Below are 27039 nucleotides of genomic sequence, written 5' to 3'. Positions count from 1 at the left end.
TAGTGTAAGATATAAATCCATATGACCTATAAATATAATATTTAATTAGACAAATTGTTAATACTTATATATTTTTTAAATATATTTTTAAATATATATTTTTATATATTTTAAAATAAATCTGGTCCCTTGGTCGATAGGACCTCACCCGAGCTAGCGAGTTTTTCCTTTTGTTTTAAATATAATTTTAAAATAAAATCCAGTGGGCCTAGTTGAGTCTGATCAGAAACTCTGCCTTTCCACCGGCTTAGTAAGAAAATTCCGCGAGAGCACCAGAATCCGAATCATCATCTTAACTGAAGGAAACGGACATCCAGAGAGAACAGAGACGGGGCGAGAAGGGCTTTTCTGGCTTCGATCCCCTCTACTTGTCGTGTTATTTAAAGAGGCAGAGTCCATCAGCTCGGCGACTGCCCGTGCGAAAAGAATCAGCGTACGTTTGAAACGACGAACGAGCCGTGTTCGCCCCTTTATGAGAATTGAAGAGCTAAAATCCAAAAGAGGGGGAAAGGAGGACTGGGCCGCCATTCGAATCGGCGCCCGCCAGATCTCGCCGGCGATCATGGCCTCCGACCAGCCCTTGGAGAACGGCGTCGATGGCGACGACGAGAGAGAGGAAGACGAGGAGGAGGAGGAAGAAGAGGAGGACGGGGAAGAAGAAGAGGAGGAGGAGGAGGAGGAGCCGAGGCTCAAGTACCAGAGATTAGGAGGCAGCGTGCCGTCTCTCCTCTCGACCGATGCAGCGTCCTCCATCGCCATCGCGGAGCGGATGATCGCGCTTGGAACCCATGATGGCACCGTCCACATCCTTGATTTCCAGGGCAATCAGGTCTCTCTCTCTCTCTCTCTCTCTCTCTCTCTCTCTCTCTCTCTCTCTCTCCTTTTAAAATTCCCCTTTTCTTGGGGTGTTGTTGATGATTTTGATTGGAAGAATTGGAAGAATTCTTGGTTACAAACCCAAGCCTGAGAAATTAGCTAAAGAAGTTTGTTAGTGATCAAAATTCGAATTCTGATCATCTGGATCCGCTTAGAATCTTGTTTCATAACCACGAGATCTTTTTTCAAGAAACGTAGAATTTTATGAAGCGCTCGATCATGAAGCTGTTCGAGTCGCGGTGAGGATTTTTTAGTGGCAAAAAAAAACCTTTTTCTTTTCTTTTCTAGAAGGACATGCTCGTCTATTTATTGATGCTAACAGAATTTGTTTAGATGGTTGAAATCTTTGCGGATTAATGCATGAATTCAAATCTTTAATGAAGCTGGAGGTTTCCTTGAACATTAGGTTTTGCAACTTGTTGGCTGCCTATCCAGACCTCAATTTAGTACTTAGGTGTTACGTCTTCTAAAGTTCTGCTGCTGACAATTCTTTTGTAAGAGTAAGATGAATACGGATGAATATCCAATTGTGAATGTTTTCTTCATGGCTACAAAATAGGTATCTGCAACAGTTTTTTTCTATGCGTTGGGATGATTTTTGGATCAGATGGAGGCCACCAAGGGTAGCAGGATCAGGTTGAACATTGCACAAGTATCATCAAAGTTATCATGAAGCTTTTTACAAACCAACAAAGCATTATTAAGGTACAGGATGTGGGGGTGATTTGCATCTTCATTGAAGGTGATTCGCCTATAATTATTTTACATCTAGAACACATCGCGGCACCACGATGGAGGGCTCATTGTGCATTTTAGACTTGTCCACTAAGCTTTAGATGTTCCCTAGTATAGATGGCTTATTAAACATAGAAACAAACTAGTTACACAAACACATGAATTGCAAAGTTGAGTTGGTTGCAACCTTCCTGTAGAAAATATGCTTATATGTAATGCCACTAGCTCTTAAAGATCTATTAAAAAGACCTTCATAGTAAAAGCCCATTTTTGCCTCCAGTCTACATGTCTCTTGCTGCAAATATCTTCTTTCCCAATTTTGTTCCAGGATTTTTTTTTTTTAATTTTCTTATTGGGGTTCTTATGTATCTTCTTTTGTCTTTATATTGTAGTTATGAATAAGTGTTCCAGTGAAAGTAGATGTACTTTATTTGTTTGGCTTTCTAGCCACAGGGTTAGGATTGGTTATTTAGAGATGCGGTAAAGAACATTGATCATAGAAAGTGTTTAACGATTGCTTTATGATGCTATTGGGTTGGATTATAGAATTCTAGTTTTAGCCATAGGTTGGTTTTAGGGAATACTAATAAGAATTGCATTCTGTATTGGCATAGGTGTCTTCCTATGTGAGATTCCATTGGACTTTGATGAGTCTTTTGGTAGCTAGCTCACCAGTTTCAGAACCTTGTTTCGACTTTTATACTGCTTTTTGAATGAAGGTTTCCCCCTTATACCACTACTTTTATCAAGACTTGTCTCAGTTAAAAAAATAAATATGGTAGTCGTTGTTTTATAGAAAGGCTTGTTAGGTGCTTCCTTTACCACCCCCTCCCCCATTTTGGTTCAAGAGCTTGACATGATGACATCCTTGCACTTAGATCAATGTTTGTTATTTGCTCTATTACTTGCCTTTGCTCTTGCTTTCACAAACACCACCAATCTACCTAACAAATTGTAACCTAAAAATAGGGATATGAACAAGATGACCCTCTGGGCCTAGCTTCGTATTGTTTTGGGCTGGGTTACGTGGTTGTGCATGTTCGAAATTTTATGTGCTCTGAGCAAACTCAGCTATAGACGTTGCTAGCTAAAAGCAACTACTCCTTTTGTGAGTTAAGGAGACTCCTCTTGGGACTCAAAAACTTAGGCTGCCTAATCCTATCCTAGGCTTGTTAATACAGGTAGGCTTGTTACTGCAGCATTAGGGCTTGTTTGGATGGTGGAAGATCCTATTGGTTTGATGAGATCTCCACGGAAAGATTTTGCTTTGAATATATGGTGAAAGAGGAGTGAAAATAAAGGGGTTTAGAGAGATAGAGGCAACTGAGAACAGAACTAATTCATGCTTTTTAGGATTACATATGTTGTCTTTTAGAAGGGATTAACTATGCTCGCAAATAGGAATAAGAGTTCCCCTTTCGCCATATTTTCAAAGAGACATTCGAGGAAGATATTGTTGACCGATAGGTTCTTTTGGATGTCCAAAGAGGCCCTTAGTCTTTAGGAAGAGAAATTCATAAGCTTTTGAAGCCTCAAGAGCAATAATCAAGTTCATTTTTTATCCTTATTTTTGTTCTTTTTTTTAGCATTTATTTGTCCTTTGTGGAGCTGCAACAATTGGTTTTTTTTTGGGCTTTTGCTAAATCCATCAAAATAATGTTGCATGATGAGCTTTTAAGATCCTCTAGAAATTTGTAAAAGGTTGAGTTAGTGAATGTGTTAAGATGAAACATACTGTAATGGATTTTTTCTCCAGCTTTGGAACTGATTTAGGTGTGCGACAAACATAAAAATGGTTTGTTCCTGACAAATGGAAGCAACATCAATTGGAGTTAAATGTTTTGGAAAAGTTTTGAAAATAAAGCGCACAGCATATGGTTTCAGATTGTTCGTAGCCTTACTTCCTTCTAGAGCACTTCCTATCATTTCTTGTAACATTTAATAGGTAATGTGCTATTTATTTGAATCCACTACTTGGTTTCTCTGTTCAGGTTAAAGAATTTGCTGCTCATGCAGCTACTGTCAATGACCTTTGCTTTGATGTGGAAGGCGAATATATTGGCAGCTGCTCAGATGATGGTACCGTGGTCATATATGGTCTCTTTACGGATGAAAGATTAAAATTTGAGTATTATCGTCCAATGAAAACCATAGCTCTAGACCCTGATTATTCAAGAAAATCATCTAGAAGATTTGTTGCTGGTGGTTTAGCTGGCCAACTTTTTTTAAATACAAAGAACTGGCTAGGCTTCAGCAAACAGGTTTGTCTGGTTTTCTAAAGTTCCTATACAAGAAATATGGTAATTTTAGGAATTTAATGTCCAATACTGTTTTGTTTATTGTGCAATTTACTTTTTCCTTTCTTAGGTTCTACATGACGGTGAAGGTCCAATACATGCTGTGAAGTGGAGGACAAGTCTTATTGCTTGGGCTAATGATGCAGGGGTGAAGGTTTATGACATGGCAAATAATCAACGCATCGCATTTATTGAGAGGCCACGAGGAAGCCCACGACCTGAGCTTTTACTTCCTCACTTAGTTTGGCAGGTCAGTTGGAAGTTGTCATATGAACCAACTCAGTTCTGCATTAGATGTAGTCTGATTCAAGTACTTCATATGAAAAAGTGAGGGATGCTGTCCGTTTTATTAGGCTCAACATTTTACCCTTTTAAACATATTGAGGTGCTACAAGTTTCAAGATAATATATTTGCTGAGCAAAATTCTGGTCACCAGTTCTGATATATATATATATATATATATATTGAAAGGTGACAGGGTAAAATCAACATGGAATTTTGAGTAATCATAAGTTCCTCCTGTAATAAAACCCATACTAGATATCATGTTTTGGAAATATAGTCCATCGGGTATGAATTGTTGATTATTGATAATTTGGGTCAGAGCTAACTTTATGTTAAATACTCAGCTAATATGTGAAGGTTGGTATAAATTAGTTCTGTATTTCTTGTAGGACCCCTAAAGTATCTGGGAGTTAGAGTACCATGCAGAAAAGTTTGAGAAACAATATATTCGGTAAAGTCCGATTTCTATTACTTTTGGAGTTCTAATTAATGAACTCACACTGCAAATTCCAAAAGAGGACTTTACTTCAGCAATTGTGGGTTTTTTGGGTGTTTAATAAATTATGGTTGCTTGCAGCAATAAGAATACATGCTATTCTTCTCTTAATCCTTGTCTGCTATGTTATTGCATGATGTCTATGTTCTTTGCTTGTAAGAGCAATTACTTATGTTAGGAATAGCTTATTTCTGAGAAGGTTTGCAACAGTTTTTTTCCTCCTTTCTATTATCTATTCTATCAATTATATCTGTAGAATTGCTGTATTTTGTGGTGACAACTGCTTTAACTTATTTAGGATGACACTCTCTTGGTAATTGGCTGGGGAACATGCGTAAAGATTGCAGCTATTAGAACCAATCCGCCTCGTGGAGCCAATGGAATACAAAAGAATATGACCATATCAACCACAAAGTATGTGGATATTGTGGCATCATTTCAGACTAGCTACTATCTATCTGGTATTGCACCCTATGGTGATGCTTTAGTCATTCTAGCATACATTCATGAGGAGGAGAATGGAGAGAAAGAATTTAGTAGCACCATTTCGTCACGCCAGGTGAGTTCCTTCAAACTTGAAAGAATGATCCTGAGACCTAGAGTACAAGTCTATCAACAATACTATTATAATTTCCTCAATGTTTTTAAACTAGATACTGCACTATTTTTCACGGATTGTGGCTTTATGATGTTATATTGACGGCACATTGAGATTCATGTATGATGTGATATTGTAAGTGTTTTCATGGCATGAGTTACATTTATTATATTCTTATCATTCTGTTATGCCCTCATGTTTGATCTCTTGCTTTCTCTGTTTTGAGAGCATCTTTTTCATTTGGGTAAAGTGCATCCCTGCTGAGGTCCAATCTTGTTATTTGCGTTATGCTAGTTGCATCAAAATTACAGCTAGATACTAACAGCAGCCTCGTATATTCGAGAACAATTGATTCTGGTGGACTCATCATTGCAAATTGTAGCTGATTTCATTCTTATCATGATAAATTGCATATATGATCTCTATGGAGTATGAGTACCGTATTGTCAACTAAAATGGCACAACAGCTATAAACTGAGAACTGTAGCAAACAAATACATTCTGATCTTGATCTGGACAGTTCTTGTACTTTCTGAAATCTTCTCAAATCCAAGCTTTGAAATGTCCTAGGTGAACTGCAAGCATTGAACTTGAATGATGAAAGGAGATGTGATTAGTTCAGTAGGTTGCATGGTATGCTCTTTATGTATATTGCTTTGACAAAATATAGCTAGAAGAAGTATTAGATATATGCAAGGTACGCGGTACCTGATCGGTTATTTCAATTTCAAAAATAAACCACGCAATAGCACGTATCCTGTAGGATAGTGATTACGGGTGTCGGTCCACAGGGATTGGAGACAAGTTATTTTTCCTAATTAAATAATTACTTCAAAGGGGATAAGCTAGAGTAAAAGATAAAAACTAAGAATTAATATGGGTGTAGTAGTATGAATTATCTATGGAGAGAGGTGTTTAGGGCTAGATTCCACCGATAGATTTATATCCGTGACGCTTTCAATGATTGAGTTGTATGTAAGGCTTGATTGCTTCCGACTACAAGCCAAAGCAATCATTAAAAATTATGATTAATTCGCAGCATGAATCATCTAAGTCTAGCACAAACCATCTATTCTAACGATAAGCATGGCCTGTCTAACCTAGCATGATGCATCTGATCATTAAATCATTAAAAAAAAATAAAATTGATGTCACATGAATATCTCCTCCAAACCTCAGGTGTTGGATTCGATGAAATAGATCAATCTATGTAAAGTATTTTCTGCAAGATAAACAATTCACATAAATTGAATAAATCATAAGATCAATTAATAAATTCTTCATCATGCAACAATCTTACGATACAAACTCAAATCAATAAGAACAAAACGGATACTCCTCTATGGCTTCGTCAACCCCTAAACCGAGGTTTGGCTGCTCATGATGCTCGGCGACTTTGATCGGCTCGCTGAGAGGGTCTACGCCACCTTCCTCATAATTTTCCAAAATATCCTTTCTCTTTTTATTTTTCTATTTCTTTTTCCTTCTCCTTTTTTTTTCTATTTCTTTTCCTTCTCCTTTTTTTTTTTTTTTCTCTGGTTCGGCCCTTCATTGAAACAGGGCCTCCCCTGTTTTTTGTTCAACCGAGCCCCCCTCCCCGAGAGCTGCCTTCCTCCTCTCCTCTTCCTCCTTTTATGGATCAGCCAGCGATGGATCCGTGAAGAGGATCGTCCGGGGTGCTCATTCGGTAAAGGGGAATGGATCATGGGCTGATGATTACGGGGCGTGATGCTGGGGGGAAGATCGCGGACGAAGATGATGAAGGGCGTCAATGGCTGGATCTCGGGCTTGATTGCAGATGCTAGTGAATGCGGAAGGGAGAAGAGCAGCGGAGGCGGGGTCACGAGCTGGAAGGAGCGGATCACGGCTTGGAGCTGGAAATCCGGACTCTTGGATGCGGAAGACGCTCGGCTGGCTGGAAGGAGCTGATCGGGTCGCGGGATCTCGGCTGCTGGGAGGTGGAATGGGCTGCGTCACGGGCGGAAGAAGGGCCGGAGATGAAGACGATGCCGCGTAGGTGGATCTGGCACGCGGCTGATACGAGGTCCCGTTGTTTTGAAGCGAGGATGGAGGATCGGGTTGCTTTGGTGGGGGAGGATTCGAATCATCGGCATCAAAGAGTCTCCCTGTTTCAGCGCTGTGATTGGAGCCGGCTGGGACGGGCTGATGGCAGAGGAGCTGGACGCGGTGGGCACTCGTTGGATGCGGCTGGGAAGGAGCTGGTCGCTGGTGCACCGCGTGGATCACGGAGGGTTGGATGCTTCCCCTGCTTCGATGCTGGGATGGAAGGCTGATGCGGAAACCAACTCAACAAGCTGCGAGATGGCTGAGCTTGCACACTTTGCGTTGGGCTGATTTCCCCTGTTTTGGCTTGGTCTATTGGGTTGAGCTCCATCATGTGATTGACTTGAGCTCGAGCTAAAGAATGGCACGGATCCTGGAACGATTGGATACTTCATCGCGGACGGTTGGGAGGAATCGTGATGCGGAGATGGAAATTTCTAAACCGTTGGATCACTTGGAGAGCCACGGACGGTGGACAATGCTTGGGTGCATGCATGGCAGTTGGGCATTGAGCTCAAACCCAATGTTATTGAGTTTCTAGAATTACTTGCACTTAGCTTAAGGAAGGAATTATTTATTTCTTAACATGTATTAAATTTATTTCAATGATTATTCAATTTCATGGTAAAATAAGTATTTATCTGTTTAAGAACATTGATAAGTGCTATGAAAAGATAACTAAATTATAAATTATTCAGCACTTATCACACCCCCAAACCTATGTTTTGCTAGTCCTCGAGCAAAATAAAACTAGAAAAGAAGAATTCTAACTCACTTTCGCAGGCATCGCGGTTACATTTACCATATGTAACAAGGCTTTAAACCCCTAGGTTACCCTAGTGGACGAGTTATAGTCTCGTGAGGGTTTTCAGTGAAGATACCCACAAACTTCAATAAATCATTTATTATTATTGTTATTATTAATTTCTTTTTCTTTTTTTTCTTTTTTTTTTTAGATCGATTGATCTATGAAGTGAAAATCAAATTCCAAATGCATACTAGTAAAGAATTTCAAAAACTTTCTTTTTTTATTATTAAAATCTAATTTAAGATACATAAATAATAAGAATTTCAAAACACACGGTTTTATTTACTAAGTCAGCCCAAATTCTAGGTCAAAATGCAATTCAAGTTGAGGTCATTAAGTCTCCGTTAGGGAGTTGTAAGACTTATTTATACTGGAGTGCTCAGTGAAATCTGGACCGTACACAAGCTAAGGGTTCGGATCTCCAAAATATTGTTAATACTAGTAGTTTCTAAGGATTGGTCGAAAAGACCTACTCACTGATTCAAAATCATCTTATCTGCAGGATTCCGAGAGTTGTGGATGTTTACTTTAGTACCTCACGGGCTTTATCTGTAATATTCCAGTTTACTCGAATTTTTACAACGACGGCTTTCACACTATTGTCTTTTTCAAGGTCAATACAGCATTTTTTTTTCTTAATTTTTTTTTTTCATTGAAGATAAGAATTTTTTTCAAGAAAGATATATAAATTGTGCACTTTTACTCTTGTGGTGATTTCTCCGTGTAACGAGCAATCAGTCGACAACTCTCACACCAGTTGGCATAAGGTGTCGGGCATCAAGACTCCCCTACGGACTTATGCTCGAAGTCCTCATCACAAGCCCACTTGACCTTTGACAATAGGTAGCCCTTTTCGATGTTCCTGACTAAATCCATTTTTATTGATGATTTTTTTTTTTTTTTTTGGATTAGATAAGTATGATTCATCAAGGTCCAAGGTTGCTACTATACTATCAACATAATGTCGAGCCTAGACCTTAGAAGGGTCGGCCAGTATGTAGTGGAATTTCAAAGTATTAATAAGCTTACAACTCCCTAAGAGAGACTTAATAAAAAGAACTTAAATTTGTATTACTTCCGACTAGTCATTGGGCTTTTTAGATTTTATATACCTTGTGTATTTATCATTCTCGCATAAATGTATAGAAATTAGGTTTTTTTAAAAATAAAAACTTTTTTTTTATTATAATTATTATTTATTATTATGTTATAAAAAATGAAAATGAACTCACATTTTTTCTTTTTTCTTTTTTTTTGGATGAAAATCAAGATGAATACCCCCAAACCTAAACCTAACATTGTCCTCAATGTTAAAGAAATCTAAGAGAATTGGGTTGCCTCCCAACAAGCGCTAAGTTTATTGTCTTCAGCCAGACACAGTGCATCCTTAATTATTTTGGTAAACAGGGTTCGTCAAATTAAGGGATTCGATCAATTGCCCGTCGGCAACACAGTCCATATAAGGTTTTAACCTTTGGCCATTGACTTTTAAAACATGTCCACCATTGAGGTGTTGGATCTCTACTGCACCATAAGGAGAAACCTTTTTTCACTATGAATGGTCCATCCCACCTAGAGCGAAGTTTACCCGGGAAGAGTCGCAACTTGGAATTGAATAGCCAAACCTTTTGACCAGGTTCAAAGGACTTACGGTTAATGGTTTTATCATGAAAAGCCTTAGTCCTTGCTTTATAAATTTTAGCACTTTCATAGGCCTCATTGCGCAACTCTTCAAGTTCACTTAGTTGGAGTTTTCGGTTAGGACCAGCTGCTGAATGCAAGATGGGGAACTGTAAATGGTGGGAGTAAAGTACTCCTTCAGGAGTTTGGGTTGTTCTTCAGCCATCTCAGGAGGTGGGGATGATTCTAATGTTCTGATCTCAGCTCGAATATTCCTAAGGGTCCGTTCTATTTCAGGGTCAAAAGGTAATAGGTCTAGAACGACTTCCTTGCATACACTAGTACTTGATCAGTCAAGCATGCAATAAAAGATGAACACATCAATCCTTGTATTTGTCCTAAAATCACTAGATAGCTCCTAACTGGTTTGAAGAGGGCACCTAAGCCTCCAATCCGGTCTAATGAACCGAGTTGACCAAGTAAGCTCCCAGGTAAGTGGAGGGGTCACGATGCATTCGCAAAGGTCCCACTTAAAACCCACTTGCCTCGAACAGATGAACTGTCTCCCTTATAGGGACAAAGCTTGCCTAGACATCAACTAAGCCACAGAGCGAAATTGGTGCAACTTTCAGTGATCTTCGTCCTATTGAGCTCGAATGTCCCTAGGAGCCAACGTCTAATTGATTTTAATTAAAGTGACACTATGTGAGATTGAGTTCACCTAAGTTGGGCAAGAGTCCGGTGATGAAATCCGGCTCTTATCTTATTGGGGTGATTGCCCTTACTATGTGCGGATTAATTTGTGTATGTGTATCAAGCATGCATTCACACTTTTGCTGAAATTAAAATCAAACAATCACCACAAAATTTCAAGCTAATAATTAATTTAAATAAGAAAGGTTTAGAGGTTACCAAAGGGAATTTTCCCAGCAATTTAAATTTTTTTTTAGGCAAACCTCTACAGCATTCCTTTTCCAGCTATTCTCCTTTTGATCATCCCAGATTTTTCCTTCGATTCCTGATCAAATAAGACCAAAAGAAAAATTAAAAAAATTAGTAGAAGAGAAAAAGGAGATAAGAAAAGTAACAATAATAGAAAATAATTTTTTATTTTATTTTAGATATATATATATATTTTTTGAAATTTTTTTTTAATTAATTAATTTTTTTTAATGATAGGAAAAATAACTATGCTAGCAATCCCCGGCAACGGCGCCAAAAATTGATCGGTTATTTCAATTTCAAAAATAAACCACGCAATAGCACGTATCCTGTAGGATAGTGATTACGGGTGTCGGTCCACAGGGATTGGAGACAAGTTATTTTTTCTAATTAAATAATTACTTCAAAGGGGATAAGCTAGAGTAAAAGATAAAAACTAAGAATTAATATGGGTGTAGTAGTATGAATTATCTATGGAGAGAGGTGTTTAGGGCTAGATTCCACCGATAGATTTATATCCGTGACGCTTTCAATGATTGAGTTGTATGTAAGGCTTGATTGCTTCCGACTACAAGCCAAAGCAATCATTAAAAATTATGATTAATTCGCAGCATGAATCATCTAAGTCTAGCACAAACCATCTATTCTAACGATAAGCATGGCCTGTCTAACCTAGCATGATGCATCTGATCATTAAATCATTAAAAAAAAATAAAATTGATGTCACATGAATATCTCCTCCAAACCTCAGGTGTTGGATTCGATGAAATAGATCAATCTATGTAAAGTATTTTCTGCAAGATAAACAATTCACATAAATTGAATAAATCATAAGATCAATTAATAAATTCTTCATCATGCAACAATCTTACGATACAAACTCAAATCAATAAGAACAAAACGGATACTCCTCTATGGCTTCGTCAACCCCTAAACCGAGGTTTGGCTGCTCATGATGCTCGGCGACTTTGATCGGCTCGCTGAGAGGGTCTACGCCACCTTCCTCATAATTTTCCAAAATATCCTTTCTCTTTTTATTTTTCTATTTCTTTTTCCTTCTCCTTTTTTTTCTATTTCTTTTCCTTCTCCTTTTTTTTTTTTTTTTCCTCTGGTTCGGCCCTTCATTGAAACAGGGCCTCCCCTGTTTTTTGTTCAACCGAGCCCCCCTCCCCGAGAGCTGCCTTCCTCCTCTCCTCTTCCTCCTTTTATGGATCAGCCAGCGATGGATCCGTGAAGAGGATCGTCCGGGGTGCTCATTCGGTAAAGGGGAATGGATCATGGGCTGATGATTACGGGGCGTGATGCTGGGGGGAAGATCGCGGACGAAGATGATGAAGGGCGTCAATGGCTGGATCTCGGGCTTGATTGCAGATGCTAGTGAATGCGGAAGGGAGAAGAGCAGCGGAGGCGGGGTCACGAGCTGGAAGGAGCGGATCACGGCTTGGAGCTAGGAATCCGGACTCTTGGATGCGGAAGACGCTCGGCTGGCTGGAAGGAGCTGATCGGGTCGCGGGATCTCGGCTGCTGGGAGGTGGAATGGGCTGCGTCACGGGCGGAAGAAGGGCCGGAGATGAAGACGATGCCGCGTAGGTGGATCTGGCACGCGGCTGATACGAGGTCCCGTTGTTTTGAAGCGAGGATGGAGGATCGGGTTGCTTTGGTGGGGGAGGATTCGAATCATCGGCATCAAAGAGTCTCCCTGTTTCAGCGCTGTGATTGGAGCCGGCTGGGACGGGCTGATGGCAGAGGAGCTGGACGCGGTGGGCACTCGTTGGATGCGGCTGGGAAGGAGCTGGTCGCTGGTGCACCGCGTGGATCACGGAGGGTTGGATGCTTCCCCTGCTTCGACGCTGGGATGGAAGGCTGATGCGGAAACCAACTCAACAAGCTGCGAGATGGTTGAGCTTGCACACTTTGCGTTGGGCTGATTTCCCCTGTTTTGGCTTGGTCTATTGGGTTGAGCTCCATCATGTGATTGACTTGAGCTCGAGCTGAAGAATGGCACGGATCCTGGAACGATTGGATACTTCATCGCGGACGGTTGGGAGGAATCGTGATGCGGAGATGGAAATTTCTAAACCGTTGGATCACTTGGAGAGCCACGGACGGTGGACAGTGCTTGGGTGCATGCATGGCAGTTGGGCATTGAGCTCAAACCCAATGTTATTGAGTTTCTAGAATTACTTGCACTTAGCTTAAGGAAGGAATTATTTATTTCTTAACATGTATTAAATTTATTTCAATGATTATTCAATTTCATGGTAAAATAAGTATTTATCTGTTTAAGAACATTGATAAGTGCTATGAAAAGATAACTAAATTATAAATTATTCAGCACTTATCAGTACCGACTGTACCGACGTACCGGTAGGCATCGGTACCGGTACGGTACCGAACCAAACGGAGCCGAACCAGCACTGTACTAATGGGGCTAAAAACCAAAAAAATTTGGAGCCGGTACGGTACCGGTTCGGTACGGGCCGGTACGGTTCGGTACCGAAATATGTAGTTGTACCGTACCGGTAGGGTCTGGTACCGGTATGTACCGGCCGGTACCGGCCCGTACCGACCGATACGGCAAATCATGGATATATGCGAACTAAAAAATGTATTTAAAATATTAAATGTCAAATGGACCTAACCATATCAATGAACAGTCTTCATATTTGGATCAAATGGATCTCCTAAATCGTTATAGGACTTTCTGTTTTACCTTTTCCAAATCTCTGATAATGTATCTCTAGCTTTTGGTAAAAAGGTTTGGAACTGCTGGAACTGGTCCAAGAACCATGAATACCTTGATAGATACAAGGGCCAAAACTAACCTCCTTGGGGACATTTTCAGGCCTTGTTGAGACTGTATAATACCACCACTATCTCTAATAGTCCCATCATCATTATAACCTTAGTCATCACTAGAACAGGGCATCCTGCTCTGTGATGGATAGTATTAATTTCCTTATCATCTGTGAACATGTCATTCAGAACATCCAAAGGATCCTTTCGGGTAGTTGGATACCTTTCCAAAGAAATTTTACCATGTACGACATTGCCACGTCCTTGCCGTTGGCATGAATTTGTCATCAGCCTCTGAAACTTATCACTATTGATCACCATTGTCATCAGTGGCATTATTGTGACTGGTGACCAGAAATAGTGGGGCTCTTTAGGGAGCCCTGCATTCTCCATTGGTCTCTTACATATCCTCAATCCCTATGCCAAATTTCATGAGGCCCTGCTTAGTCACACTTTGAATTGACTGAACACTTGCATCATCTTTGTCCTATATGATGTCAACATTCTTTAGGGTGGTAGTAACAATCTAATTCTGCCTCTCATGTTATTTGCTACAATCTCAGTCACATGCGGCAATGGACAATGTGTATGTTTCAGATAACCACCCAGTACATTGCATATTTTTCATAATATATTATTTTGTATGGACAATGTTGTAGATGCTTGCTACCTCATCTTTTATACAGCTCCAATATGTGCTTGTGAACCTAACTCCCACAATTCTAGTCAAGATACCAATTACTGAGGGAAAAAAATAAATATTAGCCATTATTTACAAGAGAACTATGAAAAAAAATTAATCTGACCTCCCATGACCATTTCTATGATGATGCCACAATAAAAATTTAGAACAAGTAAATACACTAGCAATAGACTCTAGATCCTTTCATAGATATATACATTGCTTACCTCAGACCTTTTTCCATATATGCATGCAAATCTTATTCATATCAGTTATAAATTTCCTTATTGCTCTACTGTTCAGAAATTGAATTTGGAGAGGTAGGAACCCCTTCCTAAAAGGTTTATTTTATTTAACTTTTTATGCTTCTATTGAAGACGTATTTAGTCATTATAAAAGACTCATGCAGAGAACAATTAGATTTGTCATCCTTAACATGCACAAAATTTTAATGCAGGGAACTGGACAGAGACCAGAAGTACATATTGTCACATGGAAAAATGATGAACTTACAACAGATGCTTTACCTGTGCATGGCTATGAGCATTACAAGGCGAAGGATTATGCCCTTGCACATGCCCCTTTTACAGGTTTTCAACATCTCATATTGCTCAGTACAGATGAGGCCTTCAATCATCAAAAGTTAATTGTTCTTGCCAGCAGCACTAACTTAAATTTACTTGTGCATTTGAATGTAGGAAGCAGCTATGCAGGTGGCCAGTGGGCTGCTGGCGATGAGCCTTTGTATTACATTGTATCTCCCAAGGATGTTGTGGTTGCAAAGCCTAGGTTTGTGATTATTTAGTAAGACACACACACACACACACTACCTATACTTCAGGGACATTTGGCTTTTATGCTGTATAAAATGTTCCTGAATTTGAGAGTTTAGTGCCTTGAACTCTTTGTTTCTTTCTTTAGGGAAAAAATCCAAATCTTTACTAGATTATATAGTTGGAAAACAGATTTGACACTAAAATGTATCACTACACATGATATATGCATGTCCTTACATATATCATACCTATGATTAGATTAAATTACTAGCTTTGTTGAATAATATTTTCTACCTCTTTCATCTAAATGATAATGGATAATATATTATCATCGAATATGATTTTACTTTTTTGATGAAATGGGTGCTGAGATAGGCTGTCATGAAGTACAGAATGAGAAAATTGTAACTAAAAATGGAATTCAAAAGTGAAACTTTGGAAGAATGTTGCTTCATTTGCAGTTCTGCAATGATTCAGCAGTTGGGGAATAGCAGGCCAATAGGCTGAGATCCCAATGCGACATACATATATAAAACTCGACTATATAGCCCATGTAAATAAAAATTGCAAATAACATGTACATCAAAAACTTCAAAACTCCCTTGATCTTATGATTGTTAAAACGGAAGTTGGCCTATCAGTTTGTATCAATATCTTGTGAAAAGGAATGCAGGTTTCTGGCAGATTGGATTCATTTAAGCAGTTCAGTGAATTATGAAGTGTCAGCTGATGTAGCAATTGATGTTGAAGTATTTTATCATAATGCGTTAAGGTGAAGTCCACGTCAGAGAAAATATAAAGATGACTGCTTGTTGTAGTATGAGTTATCAGAATATACTTGACATTGAAGATGAAATTCTTCTCAATATCTTATTTTTTTACTTTTTTATAGGAGGAAGGGTAAGGGAGGGAAAATGAAGAAGCTAATAGCAGAACACCATTTGGTGGAATTGTCGATTTCTGTTAACATCACTCAAAGAGCTCCAGCAAAGAGGCAGAAGAGAAGATAAAATTATGGTCCATATGTTTGGGGAATATGTATCACATAGAGAAAGGAGCACTAAAGGTCTTTCTTACTATGTGTATCACATGCAGAAGCTGGTCAAATAGATGAGACAACCTACGACCTAACATGTTGGAAGCACCATTTATTAGGTTATGTTGTTGTCAGACAACGGCAAAAGTGTAGGAGGAGGTGGGGGAGCGGGTAGGATTGCTGTCCTTGATTATGTTTTCAATTTGTTTTCTTTATATGCCAAGAGTCCAATTATCCTTGTCCCATAAAGGTTACTTTGCTAGCAAAGAGAAGCAGGAAAAATTCATGGGAAGTTTCTTGTGGATGGGTTTCTTGGTTGGGGCATGGATCCACTCTTTTGATAAACAAATTATGAGGTATCTTCATATAGTTGCAGCCACTTGTGGTCATACGAAGAGTCGTGATTCATTGAACACAATTTCTGTTATTCAAGAAAATATAGGAAGCCAGCCCACATCATATCTCATGTATGCATGACTCTACTTGCCCATCATCAAACACGATCTCCTCCCAAACTACTTTCAGAAACATACGACTTGTTTGATGTGATGTTTCGCCATTTAGTAGGATTGTGTTGCTGTTGGAGGAGTATCATGCAAAAAGAGTGGAGTCAAGATTTCTTTTCATAAATCTCATGTTGATGGGACAGAAATACTAAAACCGGTTATGACAACATGTTTGAGCTTATGGACAGCTAGGTAGGGGCATTTTACATTTTCTAGAGGGTGTAGAAGTGTATGAGGGGCTTGCATGTTGACCTCCTATGCCCTAATATATATGAATCTTCTTGTTTATCTAGTGATAAGGGCATCTACGAGTAGTTGTCTTGACAATGCAGTGACAATAATCACTCTTCGCAGATTCTCTGTAGTAGCCTCATTGTTAAAAATCTAGTTACCATACAAATCTTAATTTACCTTGAAACTACATCACAATCTAGAATTATTTTCTGAAAGTAAAAAGAAAAATAGAGGGATGGCAAACTCAATTGCTAGCTGTTATGTAGTTTAACTATTGTATCAGGGTCATCCAATTGAGAGTTTTTATCTATTATAACCGAGAAACCTGTTATTTCTAGCTACATATTTTTAACTTCAAAATATTCGAGTTTAGGGTGTTCATAATTTTTACCGGTTATCCTGCTTTAAAATTATTGTCTATCATGACAAGTTCATGCTTTGTTTATGAATTTATAAAGCTGCAAACAAGGTTCGCCGTACCGGTGCTATACTAGCATAGGCGTACCGAGTGTCAGTACGGTACGGTATGTGATATGTCAGGCGTACCGACACTAGCATATGGGTACCGGTACCCACCGATATTGGTACGGTACGCCCAGTACCGACCGGTACAGCATATCATGGCTGCAAACTTGGTGTTAATAAAGATTTTGTGCAATTATTATTAGAGATGCTGAAGATCATATATCTTGGCTTCTTCAACATGGTTGGCATGAAAAAGCATTAGCTGCAGTTGAAGCAGGACAAGGACGGACTGAGCTTCTTGATGAGGTACACTCCATTAACAATTTTGTTATCATTTTATATTTCCTCTGATTCTGTTGCGACTAGCTAAATGCAAACAAAATCATATGACATTTCTATGTATTCGTATGCTAAAAGACCGGAATGAATTTATCCAATGCTTGAAAATACCTCCTTTCTATTTGAAGGAACTGCATTCACATTATGTTTAGGTAAATTTTATCACCTTTTATGTGAATCGGTTTTGAATTTGATTGTAGCATGAATTGTAGGCACTTAATGTTATTCCGTTGTACGAATTATTTTAGCTTTTCAAATCTATTTTGCTGCTATGAAAGAGAAGTTATTAGTTGTTATATGGCATCAATATCTTTGGAAATTGTAGCCAAGCATGTATATAAATAAAGGACTGTGAATTATCATTCCTTTTAATGCCTAAACCTACAACTAGACTAATGTAATGGATATGACTCAATAGCTAGATTTTTGAAAGAACCTTTTTAATCAATGTATATGTCAATGGTTGGCATACATGTCATGCACATATTTACCTTCAACTATAAATCACTATGTATCACATTGCAAAATGTAAACATCTCATAATACTTGTTCTTCAGAAGAAAGTGCTAAAACTAAATTGTTCTCTTGCAAGTTGTAGTAACATGATATTTTTCTGTGGCAGTCATCCTTTTTTATGAAACCTTTTCCTTTGACTTTGAATGCCTCCTTTGAGAAGCTATGTGTATACTTGATTTTTTCACATCCAATTTTCATTCAAGTCCCTCTTTATTTAGTAGTTCCCCCTCTTTTATCACCTCGAGGCATCTTTCAAATGTTCAAGTGTGAAGTTTTATACTTTCTTGCCGTCTTATGTAACATAGTTCCATTGTTCATATATTAGACCCCATGTGCACTCTCCATTTAGTGACAGGTTTATTGATAATGCTTTACATGTCAGGTGGGATCTAGATACCTTGATCATTTAATTGTTGAAAGAAAATATGCAGAAGCTGCTTCATTGTGTCCTAAGTTACTACGTGGATCTGCTTCAGCCTGGGAGAGGTTTGAAAAAGTCCTACATTTGAATGCTATACATTTAAAATTCTGTATCGTAATCAGATCTTTTTTTTTGATAGATGGGTTTTCCACTTTGCTCATCTCCGCCAGCTGCCTGTTTTGGTTCCTTACATGCCTACAGAAAATCCATGGCTGCGTGATACACTTTATGAGGTCTGTAGATCAGGTCGCATGGATATGGGACTTAATTTCATGATTCCATAATTGCTATGCACTATCAATTTAGGTAAATCTGATCTTAATTACATTACATGTGTCATGCAGGTTGCCCTTGTTGCTTTGGCTACTAGTCCATCGTTTCACCGGCTTCTCTTGTCAACTGTTAAATCATGGCCAACTACATTATATTCAGCATCAACTGTTATCTCAGCTATTGAACCTCAGCTTAATACCTCCTCCATGACTGATTCACTAAAAGAGGTTATTTTCTTTATTATTTTTAAATTAAAGTAGATATCTCGTTCTTATATTGGCTACTTCTAAGTGACTCTGCCTTTATTCTTGTAACAGGCATTAGGTGAACTATACATAATTGATACTCAGTATGAGAAGGCTTTTTCATTATATGCTGATGTAAGTGTTTCATTCTATACTTTTGTGTATTGAAATTGATATAACCAATATATAAAGTCTCTATACCAGTACGTTACCAGTATTGTATGGTGGTACAACAAATATGAGATATAGTACCATGTATCGGCATGGTAGGCTGCTGAGAGCATGCTGGTACTGGTACCTTACCTGTACAGTATGGTAATTCAGTCCATGGATATGATAATTGCACTTTTAAGGGTGTGCAATAGAGGAAGAATCTGAAAGTTCATGCTGCGTTCTTTCATGATCATGTGTTATCTAGCTTGACATAACTGTTTATAGCTTTCCAATTTTTTCCAGCTGATGAAGCCTGAGATATTTGACTTTGTTGAGAAACATAGCTTGCACGATGCCATTCATGATAAGGTATGCCTTTTGTCCTGCTAGATCCAATGAAAGATTCCATAATGAAATCAGTTCCGTACTGGATATCTTGGAGTAACATTTCATTTATATGTTCTTTTGTGTTATAGCCTATGCTCTGAGGCCAAGTTTGCTTATGCAAATACATAGTTTTAATCAGAGTTGATACTTTGTAATCATTAAAGGAACGAAAAAGCTCTCTAAATGTTGCATTTGGTATCAAATGGTTGGGACTTAGTTTTGTTCTTTCTGCTCTGGTCTCAAAACTAGCCCTTTTATTCTATTTCTTCTTGCATGGGGCTGAAACATTACCCATATGCATTTTCTACAGTGCATCAGTAAGATATGCATTTTGTGCATGCATTTACTAGGACATAGTTTTCAAATATTTCTAGTGTCAACTAGAGTAAGGTAATAATCAAATTTAGGCCTTAGGAGTTGAACTAATGGGTTCACAAAGTAGGCTTTCTATAGTGAGAAGAGAGCTTAGAAGGTCAGATAGTATTAATTGGTAAGTGTAGTGGAGCATAATGATTGGTTTGTCTGAAATACTTTGTAAAAGGAAATAGATCTAGTGTTACAATGGGGAACATTAATTACTCCAAACCTTACTGCTTGCTAATGAAAAATTGGCCTTGCTTTTCTGTCTAGGTTTGAAGAATTGTATATACAAGTCATGTTAGATTTTAAGATGAAGTAAAATTATTTTTTCTTCAATGTTTAAACTGGTTGAATTATGTTATTTGGGGGGGAGGGCGAGAGGAGTTTGGCCCTTCAGGAAGAAGATGTACTTGGAATCTTGGAGGGTAAGTTCCCAAAATCACTAAAGTCAAAATTGAAAATGGAAATGGAGTTAAGGCTCTAGTCAAATTTGATGACCAAGAGGCATAGTGTGATTGGATTTATATCTTGGATTATGTCACAAAAGAAGAGAGATAGATTATGACATCTTATATAGGAGGAGATTTGTTCAAATGTACAGAAGTGCTCTTAGATTTTATATGATTGATGAATGAGGTGGTAATTGTTTGCATCACATCCTAACTCTTGAGGATCACAGTACATGTGGCAGCTCTAAAGTGGAACCTGATGGGGCTCTTAGATTTTGAGCTAAGGCTTAAAGTGTCACCTAGATGGCCGATAAAAGGAATAGACCAAGGTGAGTGAGTATTGCATAAGGAGAGCTGATCGAATCGGTTTTAAAGATACCTTCAAGTATAAAAGACCGTGCTATATGCCGACTAAAAAGAGATGGCTAACACAAGCCATGACAAGATATGTTGTGTAGATGTTAACAACAAGTCAGGGTCGATAAAGTATGTTGATTGGTCTGAAAGACGGCACGAGATTAGGATGTTCCGATGGACATGGAATAGTGAGAGGACAGCTAGCGTCAATTATCAGAACTACCAAGCATGGAGGCCAGACATGGGTAACAACCATCAGAGTACGCGCTTACTATCTCTTAGTATAAATAAGTGGAATTGTACTTTGTAAAAGATCTTTTGACATCCAACATATCAATGAATTCTATATTATCTTAGCTTTTCTTTATCATGCACTTTACTTTCTAACAAGATTCTATCTCAGGAGTAGCGTTAATTTTGATTTCTCTCACTGTAGCCCAGGGCTACAATGTATCCCAATCCGTCTTCCTCAAACAATGGTGTCATGGTGGTGATTGGTGAAAGTCTATGTCAAGGCACCTGGACCCATGCTGCTCTTGTATCCTCTCTTCGATTATCCTCTTTCTAGCTTTTCTAACGTTGATGGCACGCCCATGCACCTATCTACCTAGTGTCATTCGATTTGTTACCCTTTTTGTCAGCCAACGAGTTTCTTGGCACACCAGATGGGACAGAAAGGGCAAATAGTAACTTAAGGGAATTTATACAATCACATTAATGTCCACAATGCTACACATTTAAGAATGTGGAGTAATAGGAGGGTTCCATGTAAGGAAAGATTGAGGGATGAACATTATATTGTTTAGATGGATATGCTGTAAATTTTGAAGTATATGGTGGGAAATGGCTGCGTTGGAATTGGTGTTCGAGCTTCACCAATTAAGGACAAATTGATTAAAAGTGCTAAAATGGTATGACCGTGGGACCAGTCCCCATTATAACTGAGTTATTAGATTTGTATGAAGGGCTAGATGGCCAAGGCCTAAGGTAACGCAGTGATAAAAAACTGGAAAAGCTTGCTGTGACACCAGAAGTGAGCAATAATTGTAATAGTTGGCAGAAAAGGATTCATAAGGCTAACCTCAAATAGTTGGAATATTCCTTGGTTGTTATGTTTTCAGTTGTTTTGAGCTCATCATTTTCTGAATACTTGAGATGGTTGTTTACTGAAGGAAAGACGTCAAAAAGTTTTTTGAGTTCTAGCTCTAACACCGGTATCATGTCATGCCATCTGCTGTAGATAATCATTTTTATGTAAAATATCTATGAGAAATTCTGGACTTTTGTTAGATTACGACTTGCAGACACTGTCAAAACAAGATAACATGATAAATTTTAGGGCTTTGTTCATTTTGGGTGGTCAAGTTAATGTACTACTTTTTCTAATAAAAAAAGCTTAAGCAGAATCCAGGTATTTGGGAGACATGAATCCTTATAATACTCTTTTTCCAAGTTTCAATATCCTTTCAGTTGTTACATTATCATGCAGGGATAGTGGATGTTGTTAAACCCTTAGGTTGTTGGCATTTTTACTGATTGGTGAAATAAAATGGAAATTCACCTTATGACATAGCCATTTGTGTGATAATTAAAATTGTTCTGCTCGATATTTGTTCCTTGAAAGTTCTTGTTCTTTGTTTGGTACTTGTATGCTTGCTAGTTATTAACTGTTCTTATCCATTCTACAGGTTGTCCAGCTGATGATGCTGGACAGTAAAAGAGCTGTGTCTCTATTGATTCAACATCGTGATATAATAACCCCTTCTGAAGTTGTTGGACAACTGCTGCATGCCAGTAAAAAGTGTGATAATAGATTTTTCCTGCATTTATACCTGCATTCACTGTTTGACATCGACTCAGAAGGAGGGAAGGAATTCCATGATTTGCAGGTATTTCTTCTTTTTCTTAATTATTTTTGTTGCATAACTAGCAGCGACCACGCTGCACATTTTATCTTTTTTACTGATTTGTAAAAATTCAAAAGGAAAACAGTCCGCCAATTTCCTTCTGGTATAATTATCTTGCACATCCAATCTTTTTCTATCTGAGTTGGGAAATAAAAAAGAAATTTAGGACATCCTTTATAGTTTAAACTTCATAAAAGGATTTTTCAGGTATATTGTGATCTAGTGAAGAGACGTACAGTGTGTATTTAAAGAACTATGAGAGAGCGAGGTACTGAGTGTATTTAAAGAATTATGAGGAACATTGGTCTCGACAGGTCAATGAGATTTTTAACATGTCTTTAGTGTATTTAAGAATTGTTTCGTTAGTGCAACGGTTACTCTGGTGTTCAAGAAAATACAAGATGGCAATTTGATGGCAAATAAGTGTCTGGATCACTGGATGAAGCGCTGTATGCTCAGTGAAAGTTGCAAAGTCAAATATGGAAAGGAGTGTAATTGATTTTATTGGAGTCCTTTGTAGTTTACAATTAAATGTCTAAGCTGATTTCCAAATATATGAGTTAAGATGTGGCTTATGCTCATTTTTGATAACTAATGGCCTTTTTAAAGGTGTCCTTCGTCTACCTGTATTTTGGTAATAGAGGGAGAACATGCTTGATGATCTCTAAGATCAACAAAAACTACTATTGCTTACATTGGAGAAGCACGTAAGTCTAGTGCTGTTTTCTCATTTATTTTCTTTATAGAAAAATGCATAGTAATATATTTATAATATGAGGCAGAAAGGTTCAAATAAGTCAGTTTCAAAAAGAGTTCATCTCTCAACTTCTGCTAGAATGAAAATTCTACTAATTAGTCACATACTATTATGTGTCATACTACATGCTTCCTTCAAAGCATGTTTCATTGTTCTTTAGTCCTGTGCTAAATTCGAGGTCCATCTTGATATTCTAAATGATCAGGGGTCTATGTGGCATTTGAGAATATATTTTCTATAACTGAAGCAGGTAGCTGGCCAACCTGAAAATTGGCTGCTAACTTGTTTTGGGTATTATAGGGGGTCTGATAGTTTTTAGAGAAACATCCAAATTCTAAATGGCTTGTTTGACAAGGCCATTAAAGTGTCAAGGTTATATTTCTGGGAGAATTTATTTGGTAAATAACCCTTTGTTATTAATATCCACAACTTATAATGCTCAATAAATATGGGATTCTTCTGTTTTGGTTTCAATAAAAGCAGACAAGGGGATGCTGTAAAGTCTAGCAAATTACCACTCCTAGGTTTTGAGTGATATTAGTGATAGAATTTGTTATGACTCGAGTTTTTCTTGTTAAGCAACTGCCCTCAAAAGGGCCATGGTTGAGGGATTTTTTGGTCAAGGAGAAGTGCTTGTTAGGATATCTACAACTTATTGAGGCTTGACATGGTGGAAAAATTTTTGATGATTGTTTCTTGAAAGAAGACATGGAAAGTTATATGATTGTTTATTTTAGAGCAACATGAATACATTTTTTTCTGGCCAAAATTTTGAATGCAGCATTTGTTACCTGCCAAGTAAATTATTTCTCTTTGATCCATCTTTTAGGTGCATAAACCATGAGAGAAGTTGGCAAGTGAGTGTAAGATTTGGTGATTTATGGAACAATTAATGTAAATATGTATTTGTTTCCCACATGAACTGTGTCGATTAAGTTTTCCAGAAGTCACTTATAATATTATTTTACAGGGAATCAGAAAAACTAAGAGTGCGCTTGGAAATGCAATTGCTCTTTGCTTTTTCAGTAAGAGGAAATGAGTAACTCTAGGCTCAAGCATGTTTGATATATCAGTTTTTATTTCCTATTCTAAAGGACATTTTTGGAATTTTCGAGATATTCCAGAAAATGTTTTCTTTCATTTTTTTTTGTTTACAAAATTAAAACTGCTGCCACAACTTCACCACTACCACCACTGCTACGGCAACGATGATCACCACCACCCTGTTCATTGCTACCAGCCATTTGTCATCGCTGGAAACCACCATCAACCTGCCAGTGCCAATACCACCATTGCTACTGACCACTACCTCTAGACCCATGATCTACCATCACCAACCACCCTGCAGTTACTGCTACCACCATTGTCACCATAATGCTGCCAATGCCACCATTTCTACCAGCATCAACGGTACTCTACTATTTGCTTCAGAAACTGAAAACGGTTCAACTACCTAACATGTATCCTGTAAATGGAAAACTGGAAACAAAATGAAAACAACCAGCTTGTCTCTTGTTGTAAAATATGCAAGGATGGCAGATGCAACCAAAATTTCATGATTTTTGTTATGTATGAAGAGTCTGGGCTTTCTATCTTTGACTTGAGCAATTCCCTTTTGAATACTTTATAGACTCCTTTTGTTTCCACTAATTTTGCTGAGGTGGTAATGGTTTAATGGGTAATTAATCAAAGTCCAGAGAATAGTTTCCAAGTCAGGGTTCTCTTCGTTTGAGTTCGACCTTACAGTTCTTGATTCTGTGTCTCCTAATAAATTGGTTCTTCATGCTGTAGAATGAGAAAAATTGTTCTGATGTAGAATCACATTCACTAGCGATTTATGCACCCATTTGTTTTTATGTAGTAAATCTTGATGTGTTCATCTTGTTCTTTTCTTTTGATACAATGTGCGGATATTATTTCACTCCCTTGTCTGTAGGTAGAGCTTTACACTGAATACGAGCCACGAATGCTACTCCCATTTCTTCATAGCAGTCATCATTATAAGCTTGAGAAGGTTCAGAATCAACTAGTTCTTTGCACAATTGTAATTTATTTGTTTTAGGAAAACCATAAAATTACTTATTGCTACTTGTCAGGCTTATGAAATTTGTGTTAGAAAAGATCTTGTAAGAGAGCAGGCATTTATCCTTGCAAGGATGGGAAATGCCAAACAAGCGCTCGCAGTTTACATAAATAAGTTGGAAGATATAGAGGAGGTATGCACATCCAGCCATTTTCCAAAGACATTTTCCCTTTCTGGCAGAGCCCTTTTCTTTCACAACAGCATCTCCCAATACCGAATTAGCTGAAGATAAATGACAAGCATTGTTACTCTTGCAGGCTGTGGATTTCATAAGTACGCAGCGTGATGATGATCTATGGGAGGAGCTAATCAAGCAATGTCTCCATAAGCCTGAAATGGTACACCGAAAGAACAAAACTAATTTAAACACTAGAGTTACATTATCGTCTGGTCTCAACCTGCATGGTGCATGTGGATAATCTGTTTTCAATAACTCTCAGGTTGGGATGTTGTTGGAGCACACTGTTGGTAATCTTGATCCTCTGTATATTGTCAGTATGGTGCCCAATGGATTAAAGATACCGCGGTGAGCATCAAATTATATTATTGTGTATTATATTCAACTGTTTTAACTTGTCATGATATCTTTTTTCTTGATATTTTCCTTCTGAACTTGTGTGTGATGAATTTGATGCCCTTCTAAAATTTCCTTGTCCATTTTTGCTAAGTGTTGCCTGCGTGGGAGGTTAAGCTCTCTCTCTCTCTCTCTCTCTCTCTCTCTCTATCTATCTCTCTATCTCTCTCTCTCTCTGTGTATGTGTGTGTGTGTGTGTTTGTCTCTCTCTCTCTCTCTATGCTGCTCCCATACCACCCGGATGAACAATGGATCTACCTGTTTGAAAGTTTTTTTTAGTACCTCATATTTTTTGTTAGCTTTCCTTTCAAAAAGGCATAATTTTCGTTCTACTGGATCCTTACAGGTTAAGAGATCGCCTTGTCAAAATCATCACTGATTATCGAACAGAAACCTCTCTTAGACATGGATGTAACGATATCCTCAAGGTCAACTTTATTTTCTGTTTTCTTGCTCGGCTTGAACATGTTCTTCTCTCTTTCACTTTCTCATGTCTCTGATTATCTAAGAAATTTCTACAGGCTGACTGTGTCAACCTTTTGATCAAGTATTACAAAGAGGCTCGACGGGCCATCTACTTGGGCAGTATGGAAGAAGAAACACGTGGGAAGAGGGAAAATGAGGCTTCTGCTCCAACAATTGAGAGAGTAGCAAATGCAAGAATGATGGTAATTCAATCCATAACAAGGGGCAATGGGAGGTGTTGCTTGTGCTTTGATCCTTTGTCCATACAAAATGTCAATGTCGTCGTGTTCTTTTGTTGCCATGCATATCATGTCCCCTGTCTCCAGGATGGCTCAGATTCTGTGGGCAATGTATCTAATAATGATGATGATGGTGGATCCCGAATGCGTTGCGTTTTATGCACTACTGCTGGTGGGTAAACATTTGATTGTGATGTGGATGTGTTTTTCAGTGAGATTTTTTTTTTTTGCGCCCATTTGGCATCTTGTATATCAATATTAATATATAAAAATTTCTCAATGCATTAGTTTTGCCAA

The 27039-nt window shown here is 38.1% G+C and overlaps 1 protein-coding gene across 2 annotated transcripts; it reads left to right on the top strand.

Moving 5' to 3' along the window:
* Positions 1–271: 271 nt before the first annotated feature.
* On the top strand, positions 272–27039 carry LOC103723745 (vacuolar protein sorting-associated protein 41 homolog). 2 transcript variants are annotated; one of them, XM_039115404.3, is made up of 19 exons: positions 272–829; positions 3603–3872; positions 3979–4158; positions 4989–5249; positions 14658–14790; positions 14899–14989; positions 17421–17523; positions 18455–18558; positions 18633–18726; positions 18838–18993; positions 19084–19146; positions 19468–19533; positions 22406–22606; positions 25318–25395; positions 25478–25597; positions 25722–25802; positions 25905–25990; positions 26385–26466; positions 26560–27039. In XM_039115404.3, the coding sequence occupies exons 1-19, from the start codon at positions 473–475 to the stop codon at positions 26920–26922; spliced, it is 2889 nt and encodes a 962-aa protein (XP_038971332.3). In that variant the 5' UTR covers positions 272–472; the 3' UTR covers positions 26923–27039. The 2 variants fall into 2 exon arrangements, with proteins under 2 accessions (XP_038971332.3, XP_088562000.2); XM_088705874.2 differs by lacking the exon at positions 25318–25395 and having other exon boundaries at positions 288–829.

This window comes from Phoenix dactylifera, chromosome 10 (assembly GCF_051530095.1).
Source record: "Phoenix dactylifera cultivar Ajwa chromosome 10, Ajwa_hap1_PhDact_Kaust_v1.1, whole genome shotgun sequence".
Taxonomy (NCBI): domain Eukaryota; kingdom Viridiplantae; phylum Streptophyta; class Magnoliopsida; order Arecales; family Arecaceae; genus Phoenix; species Phoenix dactylifera.
Note: the sequence above shows the minus strand (reverse complement) of the source record. Positions and strands in the feature narration are given on the sequence as shown.